Below are 20,087 nucleotides of genomic sequence, written 5' to 3'. Positions count from 1 at the left end.
CTTAAAAAGGAATGAAATTCTGACACATGCCACGACATGGATGAACTTTGAAAACATTATGCGAAGTGAAATAAGCCAGACGTCGTATGAAGTACCTAAAAATAGGCAAATTCATAGAGACAGAAAGTAGGATGGTGATACCAGGGGCTGGGGGGAGAGGAGATGAGTTATTGTCTAATGAGCACCTTGTTTCTGTTCTGGATGGAGGAAAGGCTCTCGAAATGGATGGTGGTAATGTTTGCACATCAAAATGAATATACTTAATGGCCCTGTATTGACAACTTAAGAATAGCTAAAATGGGGGCGCCTAGGTGGCTCAGTGGGTTAAAGCCTCAGCCTTCGGCTCGGGTCATGATCCCAGGGTCCTGGGATCAAGCCCCGTGTCAGGCTCTCTGCTCAGTGGGGAGCCTGCTTCATCCTCTCTTTCTCTCTGCCTGCTTCTCTGCCTACTTGTGATCTCTGTCTGTCAAATAAATAAATAAATAAAATTAAAAAAAAAAAAAGAATAGCTAAAATGGACTTTTCGTGTCTTTGAAAGCCATTTTATTGAGGTAAGACTGACTTACAACAAACTACACATATTTAGTGTACATAAATTGATGAGTTTAGAGAGAAGTACACACCTTAAAACCAGCAACACAATCAAGGTCACAGATATATCCGTCACCTCCGAAGGTTTGTTATATACATTTTACCACAGTAACACCCTCCCCCCAAAAGTTTACGGCTCATTTAATTATTAAAGATAAAGAACACTCTGAGCATTAACGCTTACCGCCAATTGAATTTACTCTCACAGCTTTGAAAGCCATAATCAACATGATCGTGCATGAATTCAGAGTGGACAGCCGTGTTCCACATTACCTGTCAAGAAAAAAAAAGTAGCCACAACAGTAGTACATGAGTCCTGAGGAAAGAAATAAATCATGCATGAAAGGTAACTACATAATAGCAAATAAAAATAATGAACTTTAAATTAAAAATAAAACTAAACATTCTGGGACGCCTGGGTGGCTCAGTTGGTTAAGCCGCTGCCTTTGGCTCAGGTCATGATCCTGGGGTCCTGGGATCGAGTCCCGCATCGGGCCTCGATGGAAGCCTGCTTCCTCCTCTCTCTCTGCCTGCCTCTCTGCCTGCTTGTGTGTACTCTCTCTCTGACAAATAAATTTAAAAAATCTTAAAAAAAAAAAAATTAAATAAATAAATAAATAAATAAAACTAAACATTCTAAAAGTTCAGCAATATGACCAGACAGATGTTGTAAGGAAGCTGCTGAAATGTTGCAGGAAATTACTACTATTACATTCCCTACTCCATAGAAGTAGGATGTTATAAGCCTCCCAGTCCTGTTGGTAAAATTTATTATTGCTTACATCCTCTGTTTAAGTTTCAGATTTGTTGAAGCCCCATCTTCTATGATTAATTCTAGGGAATGGAAATGCATCCGTAGCTTTATAGTGAAGTGATTAGAAGAAACTATGAGATCAAGCTGAGGACTGAAAACTTTAAGAGCATGAATTCCTCTTATAAACTTGGTACCTATGAACGTGTCCTTGTTAAGGACTTCTGTAATTAGGCATCTGGAACTCCAAGGTTTGTTGCATCTCTGTGGAATGCAGCCTAAAATCTGTAAAGGCCTTTATGACAACTGATCATCAGGATAGCTGAATTCCAGTTGGCATCCAGACCTCTAGATGACAGACAAACTATCATTTTTCTTTGTCAGACAAGCCTGAGACTCCATTTTTGATAAGCGTTAGATTTCTTCTTTGTACTATTCTCCGTTTATGCCTAAAGATGAGTAATTGGTGACCCTGCTGGATTCTGCTCATTTTTAAAAACTGAGGTGAAATTCACATAATATAGATTAACCATTTTATCTGCTAGATTGTTTATCTTAAATAGTACATACGACAGGCTTGTCAGTACTACACAATAAGATAGGTTATTTTAAGAAACACCACTATATGTCATCCCATCATGAGGTACCATATTTATTTACTTCCAATTTGTATTATATATGCTGCTATAGCATTCGACACCTTCTGGAGAAGCTCTATATGATAGGCTCATCCTAATTAGGGTAGGAGCAGCCCCATCCATCTGATTCCTTCTCTACTGCTGCCCCACTCTATCCTTCTGGAGGGCAGTTACTTTAGCCTGTTCTAGAAAACAAGAGGCAATTACCAACTGATCTTCAAGAATGCAAAAAGCACTTTGAAGTCAGGAGAGCCCTATGAAAATATAAAGTCAATGTCCTGCACATGTGATCAGAATAGAAGGAATAAACAAAACATAATATACGGGAACAAAATATTACCAATTCAGGCTACTATACCAAGATGGTATTTTTAAATAATGAGGGAGCACCAGTCAATGGATTTACTACCATAACTGGTTTAAACTACTTTATAACTGATTTACATGCTTTGTATATCATAATTGCATGACTCCAATTAGAACAGGGTACAATGAGGCGCCGGGGTGGCTCAGTGGGTTAAATAAGCCTCTGCCTTCGGCTTGGGTCATGATCCCAGGGTCCTGGGATCGAGCCCCGCATTGGGCTCTCTGCTCGGCGGCGAGCCTGCTTCCCCACCCCACCCGCCTGCCTCTCTGCCTACTTGTGATCTCTGTCAAATAAATAAAATCTTAAAAAAAAAAAAAAAAAAAAGAACAGGGTACAAAATCTAACACCAAAAGGAAAGAAAATAATTGAGGAAAAGTGTCCCACAGTAAAAAAGAAACTTTCCTATGATTAAAAAAAAAACAAAACACCACACAAAAACCCAAACCTACCTACCCATACTGGGAAACAGATTATAAAGAACCCTTCTGGCGTTATACTCAGGTATGTGTCACTAAAGAAATCAGGAATATTTGTTTACCTGTTACCAAAAAAATGCCAGTTTAGAATGGAATCTCAGTAACAAAAGATTAGGATTAGAACATGTTAAAGCACATTCAAATGTGGAGTAAAATTATTTGCCAGCACAAGCAAGAGGCAGCTCTGGAAATAAGAGCTGCCATTTCTTCCTCTTTTTTTACAGGTGAAGGATAAGTTCATTCATTGTGCCCTACACCACAGATACCAGGAAAGAAAACAACCACAGTTGTTAAGAGAATCCATGAGGCTACAGGATTAAATGAGAATACTTAAGCAGATTCCATTCAATCATTCAGCTTGAGAAAAAGCAATCCTGTGCAGATGGACCAGTCCTAATTACTGGGCCTAGATATCTCACTCACGCACTCTAAGCTAATAAATCAATGCATTGCTTTATCAAACATGTAAAAGCAGTATGGAAGGAAGAAGAAATAGAAATTCTACCTTTTTGGGTACACATCCAACATTCACCTAGGAGAAAAAAGGACAAATTTTAAGAATATTAAACTCAAATCATCACACAAACCTGCAAGAAATGAACCCCAAGCATCAACCCAGGAGAATTCCTTAAGTTCTAAGTCGCATTCTACATGTTAAAGGCATGAGTGTTCCTTTTCTTATACAATGAGGCAGGGACCTTTATTCCTCAGCACTTTCTCAAGAAAAACAGTTACTGAGAAAAAGAGAGAAAATAATTTCATGTCCATGGGGCTACGCAGTGCAGGGATGGAAGAGGTCAGAAGGTGGCCCAAGCCTGAACTTGCATAGAACACAGAAGTCTGAAACAGAAAAGAAAGCAGAAGGAAAGACCCACCAGCTAAATAAGGGCAATTGAAACATCTGAGCAGCTGGTCTAGAGAATTTCTGGAAAACTTACTGTGGTAGATGCTGGGTAAAACCCTCAGAATGCCCCTTTGAAAAAGTCTCTAGCAGAAATATGTTACCTTTCAGGACCAAAGGACAATGAAGAATCAAGCAGTAAGGTTCATCCTTACTGTTACATACCTGTGTGTGTGTATACATACATACATACACACATACATATATATGTGTGGGTGTATATATGTGTATATACACACATGCTTATATATCTATGCTTCCATACTTGCTAGAGACAGACCACAAATTTGATTCTTAGACTTCCAGCCACCAAAACACAAACAATTGTTAGATGTCACATAAAAAAACTAACCGGTTGTTGGGGCACCTGGGTGGCTCAGCTGCTTAAGCCTTTGCCTTTGGCTCAGGTCATGGTCCCGGGGTTTCTGGATCCCGGGATCGAGCCCCACATCAAGCCCCGCATTAGGCTTCCTGCTCGGCCGGAAGCCTGCTTCTCCCTTTCCCACTCCCCCTGCTTGTGTTTCTTCTCTCGATGTCTGTCAAATAAATAAATAAAATCTTTAAAAACAAAAACTAACCAGTTGTTAAGAAAACAACTAGTTATACCCCTCAGACTAGAGAGAAATTTTTTTTAAGATTTTATTTATTTGACAGAGAGATATAGGGAGAGAGGGAACACAAGCAGGGAGAGTGGGAGTGGGAAAAGCGGGCTTCCTGCTGAGCAGGGAGCCTGATGCCGGGCTCGATCCCAGGAGCCTGGGATCATGACCTGAGCTGAAGGCAGCTGCTTACCAGCTGAGCCACCCAGGCACCCCAAGAGAGAAATTCTTCCCAACAGTCCCCGTAAACAAGCTGTGATATATATTTAAGTACAGATTTTTGTTTCCATCTGTTTGTTTCCTTTGAGCACATGTTAAAAAATGGAACATGGGAAAAAAAGCTGGGTTAAGGGTAAGACTAATTAGACTAGAGACTATAATATTGTACTATAATTATGTGATGTGATAAATATCCTTACGTGGACAATCATATGTATGTATCAAAGTAACATGCTGTACACCTTAAACTTACAAAGTGTTGACATGTATGTCAAATGAACTTAATTAGAAAAATTAAAAGACTAAGACTGATTAAAACTGTCCCGCGGGTGAAGAAATTCGTACTTGGCTGAATGGGTTAAACACTGGCGTATCTTAGCAGAGGAGCTGGTTGCAGAAGGAAAACTAGATTGACCTCAATCTTTCAAAGGGCAAATTAGAGACCCTCTCAGCTCTGGAAACCGGTCATGTAATGTGTATTCCTGATACCCTGTAATCTTATAAATACTGACTGGGAAGTGTTGGTGACATCTTGGCCATTACAATGAAGTTATGAGATCTTTTTAAAAAAAATTTTTAGGGGAACCTGGGTGGCTCAGTCATTAAACCTCTGCCTTCGGCTCGGGTCATGGTCCCAGCATCCTGGAATCAAGCCCCATATGGGGCTCCCTGCTCAGCGGGAGGCCTGCTTCTCCCTCTGCCTGCTGCTCCCCCTGCTTGTGTTACCTCTCTGTTATTAAAAAAAATAAAAATCTTAAAAAACTTTTTTAGAGAGAGAGAGCATGAGCGGGGGTGGGAGGTTGGTGTGTGGAGATCAGAGGGAGAAAGAGAATCTTAAGCAGGCTCCATATCCAGAGCAGAGCCTGATGTAGGGCTTGATCTCACAGTCCTGAGATCATGATGTGAACTGAAATCAGGAGTCCAGGAACTCCTGAAGTTATAAGATTTATTTTTTTTTAAAGATTTTATTTATTTATTTGACAGAGAGATCACAAGTAGGCAGAGAGGCAGGCAGAGAGAGGGAAGCAGGCTCCCCACCGAGCAGAGAGTCCCATGCGGGACTCGATCCCAGGACGCTGAGACCATGACCAAAGCCGAAGGCAGAGGCCCAACCCCACTGAGCCACCCAGGAGCCCCGTTGAAGTTATAAGATTTAAACAAGGTCTCCACTATATATCCTTAAAAACATCAGTATGTTCACTCATGCCTGGTGGCATGGAGTAAAGACTGAATATTTAAACACTGATGCCTTCTGGACATAATTTATACTGGATGCTTGCGGCTCTGCGGATCATGACCGTAAGGACTAGGCTGGCTCCCTATAACCCAAAGAATACAAGCCTACTTCTTACCGAATATTTTCTGGGTATCCTTTGGTGAAATCTGAACTACATATATACACACTTGCCAAGGGATTTTATATGAAATGCTAGAGTAAAGGAAACCTGCCCAAATCTCATTAAGATCTCGAATATTTGAAAAAGAAGGTCTTCTGAACAGTCACAAGCTAGTCCTCTACCCGCAGCATACCTCCTGCCATTTCATTTTAATCCTGTTATTTCCCATTATTCTGCCCTCAGGAATTATAAAGGAGTGAGTTGTTTCTTTACAGTTGCAAGCTATCAGTCAGTTGGAGGTTCTTCTAGAAAGAGACAGGTCATATACTCTGGACTTGGATCTTTTATGAGAGTTTGCTACAATAAGGATTCAAAAGTTAGAGAAGTGGGAACTCAGAGCATTGAGAGAGGGTGCAGAATTCGAGCCTCATAAAATAAAGGAATCACACCTACACTAGCATTACAAGCAGGCTATTCAGAAAGTACTTTATATTAGCAATCAGAATAATTTATAGCTTTCTTCCTACACTGCCCTGCATAGGTTTAAGCAGAGGATGTGCTATTTCGATTTCTCAACTCCCAAGTATTTGAGTTATGGAAATAGATGGAATGAGCCAATTCTAAAGAAGGAGGAAGACGGTGTTTTCCTATGTGGTAGAAGAGAGGAAGGCAGCTGAAACCCAGGCCCCTGGCAATGATTTTATCATCAGACCTGCCTTTCCTGGCTTATCTGGTGGGCAGGCTTTCGGTCCCTTCTACGCACAGCTCTATACCCTGCACTCCACAGCTTAAGTTCACCAAGAGTCTTCAATGAGACAGACTCCAAAACCAATTTCTCCAAAAGTAGAGATGATTTCAATACACTAAATAAATATACTCCATTTGTCCTATAGTCTACCTTCTCCAGCTTCCCAGGAACTTCAAAAGCAATGTAAATTGTTTTAAGAGACTAAATGTTCTGAACCATTCTCAGTTATCATTAATATATTCCTCTTGCACATTTGAGGCTATCTGACGAGATCGGGCGCGTTCAGGGTGGTATGGCCGTAGACTTGAGGCTATCTGAAAGCTATTTAAGGCAATTTCTAAAAAAGTTTGGGATATGCTTCTTCCAAGGGCCAAGACAATCTTTCTCTTGTGCCAAGTGTTATGACTAACTTTGGTTTGCTTTTTTAGAAGTTTCAGACTTTTCGTCTCCTAAAATGTTTTAAATTGCAACCATTCATTCATTCATTCATTCATTCATAAGTATTGATTAAGCATTCACTCACTTGTGTCAGGCATTACACAAAACAAAACCCTAAACAGGTACAGTTAGTCCCTGTTCTCTTGGAGCCTCCAGTTCCAACAAAAGTCAGAGCGTAATCCAAGATGCGGACTCAAGTGTCCGCAGCAGAATCACTCCATTCCTGAAAATTCTGAAGCCTTGGGCTAGAAACCAAGAGGAAGAGGAAGGTGGAAAACTGTGACCTTTTTGGGCCAAAGAGCCTATATTCTAGCACAGTACCCTTTGGGTCTGGGATTGGGCTATAAGAGAAAAGAAGTCCATGACCTTGAAAAACACCTCGCCCTGGGGCACCTGGGTGGCTCAGTTGATTAAGCCTCTGACTTGACTTTGGCTCAGGTCATGATCTGTGGCTCCCTGCTCAGCGGAAAGTCTGCTTCTCTCTCTCTCCCTCTACTTGCTCTCTCTCTCTCTCTCAAATAAATAAATAAATCTTAAAAAAAAAAAAAAAGAAAAGAAAAGAAAAGAAAAAAGAAATACAACTCGCCCTATTTTGGCAGCTCCAGTAATAGGCCTGCAGGGCTTCCCACTGGTTTTAGAAGCCTAGTTACACTTCAGCACAACATAACTGATGACCAGATGCCTCTCTAACTTGAAAGGGAAGAAAAGACGCATTAGTTATCAACAAAGCTGGGGAAGCCAAAGGTGGAAAGCTCTGTACAGTCATGCTCAGCCCTTCTTCCTCTCCAGCTGACAAGTACAGCAGGTGGTCAGAAAGAACACAAGCACAGAGTCAGACAGAAATGAGTTTGCATCCCAACCCTGCCTCCCACCTACTGGCTGTTGGTGGGTAAGTTTCTAAATCTCTGAGCTCAGTTTCCTATTCCGTAAAATGGGAGTGCTAACACAGAGGTTTTGAGAAGATGAGAGATAATGTGAATAAAGCACCTCTTTTCTAGTTTATGATAGATCTAATGATGACATTGACTCCCCTGAATTATTTCTGCAGTCTGCTGGATCTCTGAGCTCACAGAAGCTTATTGAAAGAGAGGAGATCAAGTCCCTGGTGGCTGGCTCCCTTTCAGGAACAAATCGACTGATGGCAGAAAGCTTGCCTCCTAGGCTGGGACACCAGGTTGATGGGTTCTCAGGGCTCTGACTTCCCAGGGGTGCACACAGCTGATAAGACCTGAAATATACAACACTTTTCACCTGGCAAATTTCCCAGCAAAGCCCTCAGAGGGGCATTAACCAATGATAAGCCTTAGACACAAGTTTCTCATATTCCTGAGTACACCCAACACCAGAGACACTCCAGTAGCTTTGCCTTCCTTGCAATCTGACAGTCCATCTCTAAGAACTCCCTGTCCTGACCCGGTGTTCAGAATCCTGTTCAGCTGGCCTGCCAGCATTGGCTCACAGTGAAGACAGGGACAGAACAAGGGAAGAGTCTGATAATACACATGGTAAAATTCAGGGGCTTCACCATATTTCTAGGCCGGGCCCTCTCACCTTTGGTTCTGCCTAGATAGGTAAAAACTTCACATTGCCCATATCGGTGGTAAAATGAGGATTTGGTCCATTGACAACTGCACCTGTCAAGAATGCCACCTGCACTTAACAGCATGATTGATTTAAGTCATTGGCCACTGGTAAGTGATTCAACCTCCAGGTCCTCTTCCTTCTCTCCTCCCCAGAGGTGGAGGAGGGGGAGACACAGGCGGCGGGGGGCAGGAGGTAGAAATGAAATCCCAACCCTCGAATCACAAGGTTAGTTCTCCAGCCAACCAGGTCTCATCCTTAGGATCTTTCCAAAAGTCACCTCATTAACATAAACTTAGGTGTGAAATATTCATTTGTTATAAATATCAAGATACCTTTATCACTCTTATCACTTAGAAAATTCCAAGGGGTTTTAGGAGCTCTGTGCCAGGAACGGAAGGAAGACCAAAGGTATATTGTTTTATCATAAATCACAGTATCATACCTTGACATATATTAAACAACCAATATCCATGCCTTTACCTTCAAATTTCAGACTCCAATTAAAGATTAGTACTGGGAGGCATCTAGCTTCAGGGAGAAAGAAAAGGTATTCTATATAAAGCAGAATCTAAAGCAAGAAAATGAAGTAATACAAGAGATAGTAACAAAAGTTGGAATTAAAATCGTTTTGGCTCAGGGCACCTGGTGGCTCAGTTGGTTAAGCATCTGCCTTCTGCTCAGGTAGTGATCTCAGGGTCCTGGGATGGAGCCCAGCATTGGGTTCCCTGCTCAAAGAGGAGTCAGCTTCTCCCTCTCACTCTCTCTGTTCTCTCTCTCTGAAATAAATACATAAAATCTTTAAAATAAAATGGTTTTGGCTCAATACTTAGCTAAGCAGAATATGAGATTAACGTGGACCTCTCAATCCCAGGTGTCAACTTTATTTTTTAAGATTGATTTATTTTATTATCTTTTTTTTTTTAAGAAAAAAATTTTTAATTTTAAAGATTTTATTTATTTATTTATTTATTTATTTATTTGACAGAGACACAGACAGCAAGACAGGGAACACAAGCAGGGGAGGAGGAATGGGAGAGAGTGGGAGAGGAAGCATGACCTGAGCTGAAGGCAGATGCTTAATGACTGAGCCACCCAGGCACCCCTATTTATTTATTTTAGATAGAGTGTGCACATGGGAGAGCACGAGCTGGGAGAGGGGTAGAGGGAGAGAGAAAAAGAATCTCAAGCAGACTCCCCAGTGAGCACAAAGCCCAACAGAGGGCTTTATCCATGACCCTGAGATCATGACCTGAGCCGAAATCAAGAGTTGGATGCTAAACCTACTGAGCCATTCAGGTGCCCCTCAACTGTCAAATTTAAAAGAACTGTTACTCTCAGGCATCCAGGGGGACCCAGAAGTAGCTACATGAGACAAAACTTCTGGACTACCAATTCTCTACCCCCTGATGTGCGCACTACAGTGATGTGTGGCCCCACATCTCCTTTTTTTTTTTTTTTAAAGATTTTATTTATTTATTTGACAGAGAAAGAGACAGCAAGAGAGGGAACATAAGCAGAGGGAGAGGGAGAGACAGGCTTCATGCTGAGCAGGGAGCCTGACACAGGACTGGATCCCAGGACCCTGGGACCATGACCTGAGCGGAAGGCAGACACTTAATGACTGAGCCATCCAGGCGCCCTGGCCTCACATCTCCTGCTCCCCCACCAAAAGAAAAGGACCTAGTATCCTATGTATCCTCATTTCATATCTAATGTTGTGACATCCAGTGAGTAAGTGATTATTAATGATAAGATCACTAATCTTTCCACAAAATGCCTTCAATCTGACTCTACAAGAAACATTCTCTGTTATGACTTGTTCAAAGTACCATTTACAAAGAAATAGGACCCCTGAGAGGTTCAGAGGCAGCCTTTCTTTTCTAGCCCCGCAGATTTCTAAGGCAGATGACAAAGCAGTATTATAAGAATCCTAGCACAAAAAAAATTAATCAACAGGGTAAATCAAAAGACCAATTTCGACATTAGGATTTGCCTACTTCAACAAACCCCACCCTTTCTGATCACTCGTTTATCTGGCACTTACAAATACAGGTGTGCCACACCTTACAAAACTCTAAACCCACAAAACAAATTAGGGTAACTTTCTGTTTTTAAGGGCTACCTGTCAATACTGAAGGTGTGTTGGGGTACGTGAGCAGCTCCGTTGGTTAAATGTCCACCTTCAGCTCAGGTCATGATCCCAGGGTCCTGGGATCAAGTCCAGGGTAAGGCTCCCTGCAGGGAGCCTGCTTCTCCCTCTGCCTCGGCCCCCTCCCCAAGCCCCTGCTTGTGTGCACATTCTCACTCTCACTCTCTCACTCTCTCAAATAAATAAATAAAATCTTTAAAAAAATACTGAAGGTATGATCTCCTTTTGTAAATGTCCATTTAAAAATGAATATTCAATCTTGGAACATTATACTAAATGAGGGAAATAATTCAAATATTGCAGGATTCCACTTCCATGTGATATCTAAAACAGTCAAATTCATGGAACCAAAGAATGGAGTGGTGGTTGCCAGGGTCTGGGCAGGGGAGGGAGAGGAATGGGAAGTTACTAATCCACAGGCACAAAATTTCAGTTAAGCAGGATGAGTAAGCTCTAGGTATCCTGCTGTATCCCATTGTACCTAAAGTCAACAATACTGTACTGCATGCTTAAAAATTTTTTTAAAAGTATGTTCAGCCTTTTGTGGAGATGTCGGCATCATAATATCAAAGTACACGTTATCACCTCCAAGGTAGGTTGATTTACATGTTGTTAAGTCATTGTTTTCAGCCTAGATAAATACAAACAGCGGTCTACTTAGAAGCTTGTTTCTCAGGCATCTTTTAAAACCCCCACCTAGGGGTGACTAGGTGGCCCAGTGTCTGCCTTTGGCTCAGGTCATGATCCCAGAATCCTGGCATAGAGCACCATGCTGGGCTCCCTGCTCGGTGGGAAGCCTACTTCTCTCTCTCCCTTTCCCTCTGCTTGTGTTCCCTCTCTTGCTGTGTCTCTCTGTCAAATAACTAAGAGCTATAAATAAACAAATAAATAAATACCCTGTCTTTCCTGCTACCCTCTCCAATTGGCACTGTGCAGCACCATTCGCAATGACATTAGTAATCAAGAAGGCTTTTTATTAGGTAGAAACTTCCAGCTGTAAATCAGTAGGTCATGGGGCGGTAGTGTACAGCATGGTTAATGGTTAATAATACTATATTGCATATTCGGAAGTTGCTAAGAGAGTCGATCTTAAAAGTTCTTATCACAAGGGCACCTGGGTGGCTCAGCTGGTTGAGCATCTGCCTTCAGCTCAGGTCATGATCCCTCTGCCTCTGTTCCTTCTCCCTGCTCGTGCCCGCTCTCTCACTGTCTCTCAAATAAAATCTTAAAATAAAAATAAAATATCTTGGGGTGCCTGGGTGGCTCAGTGGGTTAGGGCCTCTGCCTTCGGCTCAGGTCATGATATCAGGGTCCTGGGATCGAGCCCCGCGTTGGGCTCTCTGCTCAGCGGGGAGCCTGCTTCCTCCTCTCTCTCTGCCTGCCTCTCTGCCTACTTGTGATCTCTGTCAAATAAATAAAATCTTTTTTTTTAATATTTTATTTATTTGACAGAGAGAAATCACAACTAGGCAGAGAAGCAGGCAGAGAGAGAAGGGGAAGCAGGCTCCCTGCGGAGCAGAGAGCCCGACGCGGGGCTCGATCATGATCATGATCGTGAGATCATGACCTGAGCCGAAGGCAGAGGCTTTAACCCACTAAGCCACCCAGGCGCCCAAATAAATAAAATCTTTAAAAATAAAATAAAATATCTTAATAATAAAAATTAAAATAAAAATAAAAAATCTTAAAATAAAAATAAATTACCACAAGGAAAAAAGATTTCTAACTATGTATGGGGACAAGCTTAACTCAACTCTGGTAGTGATCATTCCACCGGATGTACAAATATGGAATCATTATGCTGTATACCTAAACTAATACAATGTTATACGTCAATTATACCTCAATTAAAAAAGAAAAGAAGAGAAGAGAGAAGAGAGGATGGGAGGGGAGGGGAAGGGATGGGAGGGGAGGGGAAGGGATGGGAGGGGTGGCTTTTGGCCTGGTAATCAAACCTTAGTACCAATGCTCATTGGTGAGAACTGTTCACCTATACCATGAGAACCCATTTACTCTTCACCACAGGATTACTACACTCAGCAAGAACACTGGAACATGTGCTCCCACAGGCCCTGGGGCAAAAGGAGCAGTAAATCAGAAAGAACTCTTCCTCAAGCTGACTCTTCCCAAGTCTGCGTAGGCAGAGACCTGAACCACAGAGACAAAGCTTCCAGAAGGCTCTCACTCACCATGGCTCTGGGCAATCTTTGCATTTCTCCCTGCTCTACAGTTGATCATAAGGAAAGTATTACACTTAACTTTCTGGAGATGCCAAAAACTAAATTCAAAGATTATTTCAATTATTTTTCTGCCCTCAGAAATGACTTAACACAACAGGCAACAAGAGATTCCGATCTTAACTGAATTCTTTCAATTCTTTTCTTTCAGCTTCCCACTTTTAGCAACCAACCTACTCTACATCCTTCTCTATCAGATCACAACATCTTGCTCAATGAAGAAAAATAAAGACCAGTTTGAGGGAGGAATCATGTTATGAGAGCTACCCAGACCTTTTGACCTGGTTTATCCATTAGAAGTTTAATAGCAGTTCTGGGCCCTAATTGCTTCTTTCATTTTGAGCTAAACGAGATTAGAATATGCCACCCCAAACTATGCTACTTTAACATATGGATTATTTTGAACTAAAGATAATTAAGAGCAAAGGAGGACCTCTCTGCCCTCCTTCCTTCTGCCTAATAATAGGGCACAAATTTCCCTTTGTGGAGGTATCCCTTAACCCTCTCCTATACCAGGAGGAGGAGAACAACCCTTATCACCAAAGAGGGAAAGAGCACTGAGCAGAATCTACAGGAAAAAAAAAAAAAACCCCTTATTAGAGTAACCTTTATCGGGGTGCCTGAGTGGCTCAGTTGGTTGAGTGTCTGCCTTCAGCTCAGGTCATGATCCTGGGACAGAACCCTGCATCCAGCTCCTTGCTCAGCCCGGAGTCTGCTTTTCCCTCTTGCTCTCCCTCTCTGCACCTCCCACCTCATGCACTCTCTCTCAAATGAATAAATAAAATCTTATTTAAAAAAAAAAAAAAGTAACCTTTATCTTCCATTAGTTTCCCTCATATATTTACCTTTCTACAATTTACTGCTACTAGAAGCCCAAACCTCCTTTCCTTTGCCAGTCACTTCTCCACAATTTATTGCCCTTTGTTATATTGGTATTAACCCTCAGGGCCTAAGTGCTCCTTCTTCCCCCTCTACTTCTCTGTGACAGTCATCTGCATGTGAAATAAATTCCTATAAATCCGTCTACTATTGGTCTAATTTGCAGGCTCCAGCTACTAAACCTAAGAGGGTAGAGGAAAAATTTTTCCTTCCCTACAGAACACAATATGGGGCAAAGTCATCTCGAACTTCTTAAGAGCTTAAAAATTTCTATCCACCCACCCCCAAAAAAAGGTGATGGAGCACCTAGGTGGCTCAGTTGGTTAAGCGGCTGCCTTCACCCAGGCCACGATCCCAGGGTCCTGGGATCGAGCCCCATATCGGGCTCCCTGTTCAGCAGAGAACCTGCTTCTCCCTCTCCCCCTGCCTGCTGCTCTGCCTACTTGTGCTCTCTGTCAAAAATTAAAAAAAAAAAGAAATTTTTTTTAAACAAAGGCTCTTGTACACCAACATGCATCATTCATCTTGAAAATGCATGTTTTGGGGTACCTGGGTGGCTCAGATGGTTAAATGTCTGCCTTCGGCTCAGGTCATGATCCCAGGGTCCTGGGATTGAATCCCACCTGGGGCTCCCTGCTCAGTGGGGAGCCTGCTTCTCCCTCTCACGCTCCTACTGCTTGTGCTCTCTCTCTGTGTCAAATGAAGGAAGGAAGGAAGGAAAGAAGGAAATGCATGCCTTCTTGGAAGAGGCCTACTCAATCAGATCACAGAAGGTTTTAAAAAAAAAAAAAAGCCTCCTAGAAAAGGAAGATTGAGGAAGAGTCAGAAAATCAAGCCAAATAGTCACATTGTGTAGACAACCTTGGAAGGCATTCTCCACTAGCCACCTCAGAAGCATAAAATTATGATACCAAGAAATTAATTAATGACTCTAGGACCACATTGACTGTCATCTGATCCACAGTTATGCATAATTCACTAGATTCCTCCTAATGCTTCATACTGTCCCTTCGTCCTATAAAGATGCTGCCACTGTGTCTGGCTCATGTTATACCAAAATCAGAATGGAAGTCTTCAAAAATACATATGCTCTGGCTTCACACCATACCTACTAAATCAGGAGCTACAGGGTGAAGGCCAGTGTGGTAGACAGACCCTTAACGAAGTGTTTCTGGAAAAATGTCTGGTTCCTAAGAAAGAGGGGTAAGAAGGTTCCTTTCCTATAGTAAAGAATAATGCTTAAAAAGGTTCATCAAGTCGCAGTTTACTTCGCACTAATACATCAAAGCACTAGTTTCCAATGGCTGGGACTCCAGTTCCATAGGTCATAGTATGCTTGTTTTGTTTTCAACCACATTTTAGCTGACATTCCCTCTGCTCCTCAGTAAAGTAAGGGTGCTGACCTGGAACAATGCTTCCAAAATTCCTACAAGGATCTGTGTGAGTCCAATCCTAAATGAAATGAAAATAACCAGGTCCATGTAGTGTTTCATAAAGCTAAAAGTACTGGGGCACCTGGGTGGCTCAGTCAGTTAAGTGTGTGCCTTTGGCTCAGGTCATGATCCTGAGCTCCCCATCAGGCTCCCTGCTCGTCGGTGAGTCGGCTTATCTCTTTCTCTCCCTCTCCCTCTCTAGCCCTTGCTCTCTCTCTCACTCCCTCAAATAAATAAATAAAATATTTTTAAAAATTATTATAAAAATATTGCACAGAAAATTTAGAAACTGCAGATAACACCTACAATGTAAGCTCCACAAAGAGCTTTTTATCTGCTTTGTTTGCTGCCATAACCCCTGCATCTAAAAAAGGATCTGTATACGTGGCAATATGAATTTATAAATGAGCGGACAAAAATAGACCAATTAAAAACAAAACACAATCCCACTGGGGCACCTTGGTGGCTCAGTCAGTTGAGTGGCTGCCTTCAGCTCAGGTCATGATCTTAGGGGTCCTGGGATCAAGCCTCACATCAAGCTCCCTGCTCAGAGGAGAGTCTGCTTCTCCCCCTGCCCCCAACTCGTGCTCACTCTTTCTCGCTAGTAAATAAATAAAAATCTTAAAAAGCCACAATTCCACTAACTACAGGAAGACTTTAATTTGAATCCTCAGTGTGAATTCATCCACAGCAACTTTAAAAATTCACCACACTCCAGAATCAAAATATTTAGAAAAAAAATGCTTGGGCGCCTGGGTGGCTCAGTGGGTTGGGCCGCTGCCTTCGGCTCAGGTCATGATCTCAGGGTCCTGGGATCGAGTCCCGCGTCGGGCTCTCCGCTCAGTGGAGAGCCTGCTTCCTCCTCTCTCTCTCTCTCTGCCTGCCTCTCTTGTGATTTCTCTCTGTCAAATAAATAAATGAAATCTTTAGAAAAAAAAAAATGCTTAACGAATCAATGTTAAAGAAACGTCTATTTTACTGTCCCAAGGGACTTCTTTCACTAGTACCACTACCACAAAACCATTTTTATTGAGTCACTCCCCTATGCAAAAACCTTTCACACTGTTCACTTCATTCTTTTTAAGTAAGCTCTTCACCCAATGTGGGGCTTGAACTCACCACCCCAAAACTGAGAGTCACATGCTCTACGGACTGAGCCAGACAAGAGCCCCAGAAACTTCATTTTTTCTTTAACCACAACCTACCCATCAGCTTCCCATACCTTACTTCTATTAGAGACATCTTCTGTTCTAAATTCAGTTACACAACATAACCTGCCCTCTCTGCCTTTGCCTCTGACCCTGTCTATCAAAAAATGGTACTAATCCTGTTCAGGTTCAGAAAGATACTCTCTCCAAAAAACCATCCCTCCCACGGTGCCCAGGCAGAAGTGATGATTCCAACTCTCTTCTTAGCTACTGTAATTTTCACTATCGGCAGCAATTAACACAGACCACTTCACTTTGGAGTTGAGGTCTACATTTTGCTTCCCCACTGTATTGCAAATTCCCTGTGGGAAGGGACTTTTGCCTTATAAATATTTGTATCTACCCTTTTCTCTCTCAATCCAAGTACCTAGCATTCAGAATACATGAAATGAAGACATGAACAAATGAAATGATGTGCTTCAGAGGGCCTCCCTTTTCCCTGCACCTGCCTGGAAATCACTGGACATCAGAAATTTATTACTGCAACTACGGCTAGCCTAGATATCTGGAATTCTTAAATTCAGACTCCCATCTTATCGACTTATATATTCTCTGATATTAACAGATACCACACCCTTCCTTGTAATTCAAAACCAAAAGCCAGTTTGAGAAGAACCCAAATGGAATGTGATGAAAATGTGAAGTAGGGGATTTCTCAAGCATTTCTCTTGTTTATAAGCAAAAAAATTTCTCAAACATTTCTCTTGTTTATAAGCAAAAAAAGTTGCTGTAGCAGAATGATACGGGCAAGGCCAGGCATTTTATAAGGAAGCTGTAAATGGCTGACCAGAGCTATTCTTCGCTGGGTTCTCAGATGTAATTTACCTCTTAGTGTACTCATATTCCTAAGAAGAACCTAAAAATGAGGCCAGCCCCTTCTTGAGTAATATCAGTGGAACCAGGCAAGGATGATGGATGTCACAAGCTGATTGTGACATAACACGGAAGAAGGAAAACTGAAAAAAGTAAAGAGGTACAGGGGTGCCTGGCTGGCTCAGTCAGTAAACTGTGAGATTCTTGATCTCCGGGTTGAGAATTTGAGCCCCATGCTGGGTGTAGAGATGACTTGAAACAAAATCTTAAAAAAGAAAAGAGGTACAGGTGCGCCTGGGTGGCTCAGTGGTTTAAGCCTCTGCCTTTGCTCGGGTCGTGATCTCGGGGTCCTGGGATCGAGTCCCGCATCGGGCTCTCTGCTTGGCGGGGAGCCTGCTTCCTCCTCTCTCTCTCTCTGCCTGCCTCTCTGCCTACTTGTGATCTCTGTCAAATAAATAATAAAATCTTAAAAAAAAAAAAGAAAGAAAAGAAAAAAGGTACAAAGATGAGAAATCATCAAGTGTTCTCACCAGCTGTCCGGGGGCCTCCTAGTGGCACCCCTCAATCTGCTTTCCACTGAGACAGACTAATGGAGACTACGCTAAGATGTCAAGGAGCAAGCTGATCATTACCAGGGATTTTTCCTTTCTGCTATTCCCACTTTCATTTTGAAGTTAAAAAATGAGTACTGGGGGCGCCTGGGTGGATCGGTTAAAGCCTCTGCCTTCGGCTCAGGTCATGATCCCAGAGTCCTGGGATCGAGCCCCGCATCGGGCTCTCTGCTCAGCAGGAAGCCTGCCTCCCCCTCTGTGCCTGCCTCTCTGCCTACTTGTGATTTCTGTCTGTCAAATAAATAAAATCTTTTAAAAAAAAAAATGAGTACTGGACAATGGAGTCAGCCCTTTCACAAGTTGTCAATTTTGAGTTTGATTCATTACGCATAAGGTTATTGAGCAAGATATTTTGTTAAGGTGATAAGAGGTGCAAAATACATGAACCCATCCCTGCCCTTAAGGAGTTCCCAATCTGGCATAACTTAAACATCAGTCTCCAGAACACTGTGGGGAACACTTCCCAATCCCAGGTTACTCTTGCATACAAAATTTTAACATTAACAGCAACTACTTCACCCAAATCTTGTGACAGAAAAGGCCACACCAGTAACATGGAAACAATTTTTTAATGATAAAGCTTCTCAATCATAAGATTTTACGACCCTCTTTTTTGGAGGCGGTTCTAAAATCTACCCCCTCACCCGCAAAAAAGACAAAACCAACAAAAAGAAAAGGTCTGAGAATTCAATTAAGAGTAAATCCTACATCGAGGTAATCTATAGTCAGTGGTTGTCAATCTTGGCTGCAATCAATCACCCGTGGAGCTTCGAAATACTCCCAAAGCCCAGGCTGCTCTTGGGAGGAGTGAAATCAGAAGCCGCGGGAGTGGAACCCACAGCAGAATTTTCCCAGCTCCTCTGGTGACTGGAATGTGCGGTCAAGGGCGAGAACCCCTGCTATAAATCATTCTGCCCCTGGAAGTGAAAGGAGCGGGTCAGGATCCGTATTCCTCAAGGATCAGTACCCAATCCCGCTCCCCGACCCACCACGCCAGCTGCGATTTTTCCACGGGCAGTTGTTTCACAGATGTGGGGACGAGATCAAGGATGGGTTGCCACACTCTTCCACCTTGAGGAGGGAGGATGCAGTGAAGTTGTTAGGTTTAACCACCTGCGGTTAACACTGTCCCTGGGCTGGCACAGACGACGGCTTGGGTTTGGGAGCCGCAGGGAAGCCCTTCACACTTGTCCCCTCTAAACCTGCTGGGACCCTGACCTCAGATGCGGGTGGGAAAGCGGAGAGCACGGCGCTGGGGATCCATCCCCGGACCGACAGACCTAGGCGCTAGGAAAGAGGACAGGCTGCCCCGGCAGAGCGCGGAGAAAGCCCGGCTGCGGGGCGACGCGCCGCCGGGGACCTCGTACTCACGCATGTTCCGCCCAGCTTGTGGCTCTCCACCACCGCGGCCCTGGCGCCCAGCTCCGCCGCCCTGCGCGCGCTGGCCAGCCCGCCCGAGCCTCCCCCGATCACCAGGTAGTCGTAAGAGGCCACGACGCTCGCGGCGGGCGGAGGGCGCTGCGGCTGCGGCTCCTGCCTGCAAGCCATGGCTCGGGAGACGGCGCGGGTGGGCCGCGGTTGAGGCAGCGGGAAGCGGGGGAAGGCGCGCGCCACCCGCCGCCAGCTCGGCCCCGCGTTCCCGCTCAGGGCCTGGCGCAGCAGGGCCATGCACGCGGAAGTGCGCGCGAAGGGGGGGGGCGGCGCGGGCGGTCAGGGAGAAAGCAAAGGTGGGGGCCAGGGCCCCCGGCTAGCGCAGCCTCACGGTGACTAAGCACCCAGCCTGGGCGCGGGGGGAGGGGATGCGGGGAAGGGGTGGGGCTCCCTGGCCACTGCCCCGCGGGCGCCCAGGGCAACCCGCCCCTACCCCGCCCCCCTGAGCGCCAGCCAGCCGGCCCGGCCCAAACCGACCCGGTTAGCGGGGGCTCTCTCCGCCATCACCCCAGCACCCGGGACCCCGCACCCGAGTGGTATCAACCGGATGTAGGTTTCCGAAGGCCCGTGGGGCGGGGAAGGAAGAACGCCCTCTTTTGTATCACCCGCCTTTTCCTGAGCGGGCACCTTCGCAGTGGCCAGTGCCGTCAATTTCTCGAGGAAGGGAGGTTTGCCCT

The 20,087-nt window shown here is 43.8% G+C and overlaps 1 protein-coding gene across 1 annotated transcript in view; it reads right to left on the bottom strand.

Annotated features, from left to right (window-relative positions):
- Nucleotides 1-19,756, bottom strand: part of GSR (glutathione-disulfide reductase) — a 46,352-nt gene extending 26,596 nt beyond the window's left edge. The window contains exons 1-3 of the mRNA XM_045997592.1: nt 19,351-19,756; nt 3,329-3,355; nt 776-864 (exon numbers count right to left, since the gene is read on the bottom strand). Of these exons, the coding sequence (XP_045853548.1) occupies nt 776-864; nt 3,329-3,355; nt 19,351-19,647 (413 nt within the window). The 5' untranslated portion in view covers nt 19,648-19,756. The remainder of the gene's footprint in view (nt 1-775; nt 865-3,328; nt 3,356-19,350) is intronic.
- Nucleotides 19,757-20,087: the final 331 nt, after the last annotated feature.

The sequence above is a fragment of the Meles meles genome, chromosome 2 (assembly GCF_922984935.1).
Source record: "Meles meles chromosome 2, mMelMel3.1 paternal haplotype, whole genome shotgun sequence".
Lineage (NCBI taxonomy): Eukaryota > Metazoa > Chordata > Mammalia > Carnivora > Mustelidae > Meles > Meles meles.
The sequence above is the reverse complement of the archived record's forward strand: the minus strand, read 5'-3'. Positions and strand labels throughout refer to the sequence as shown.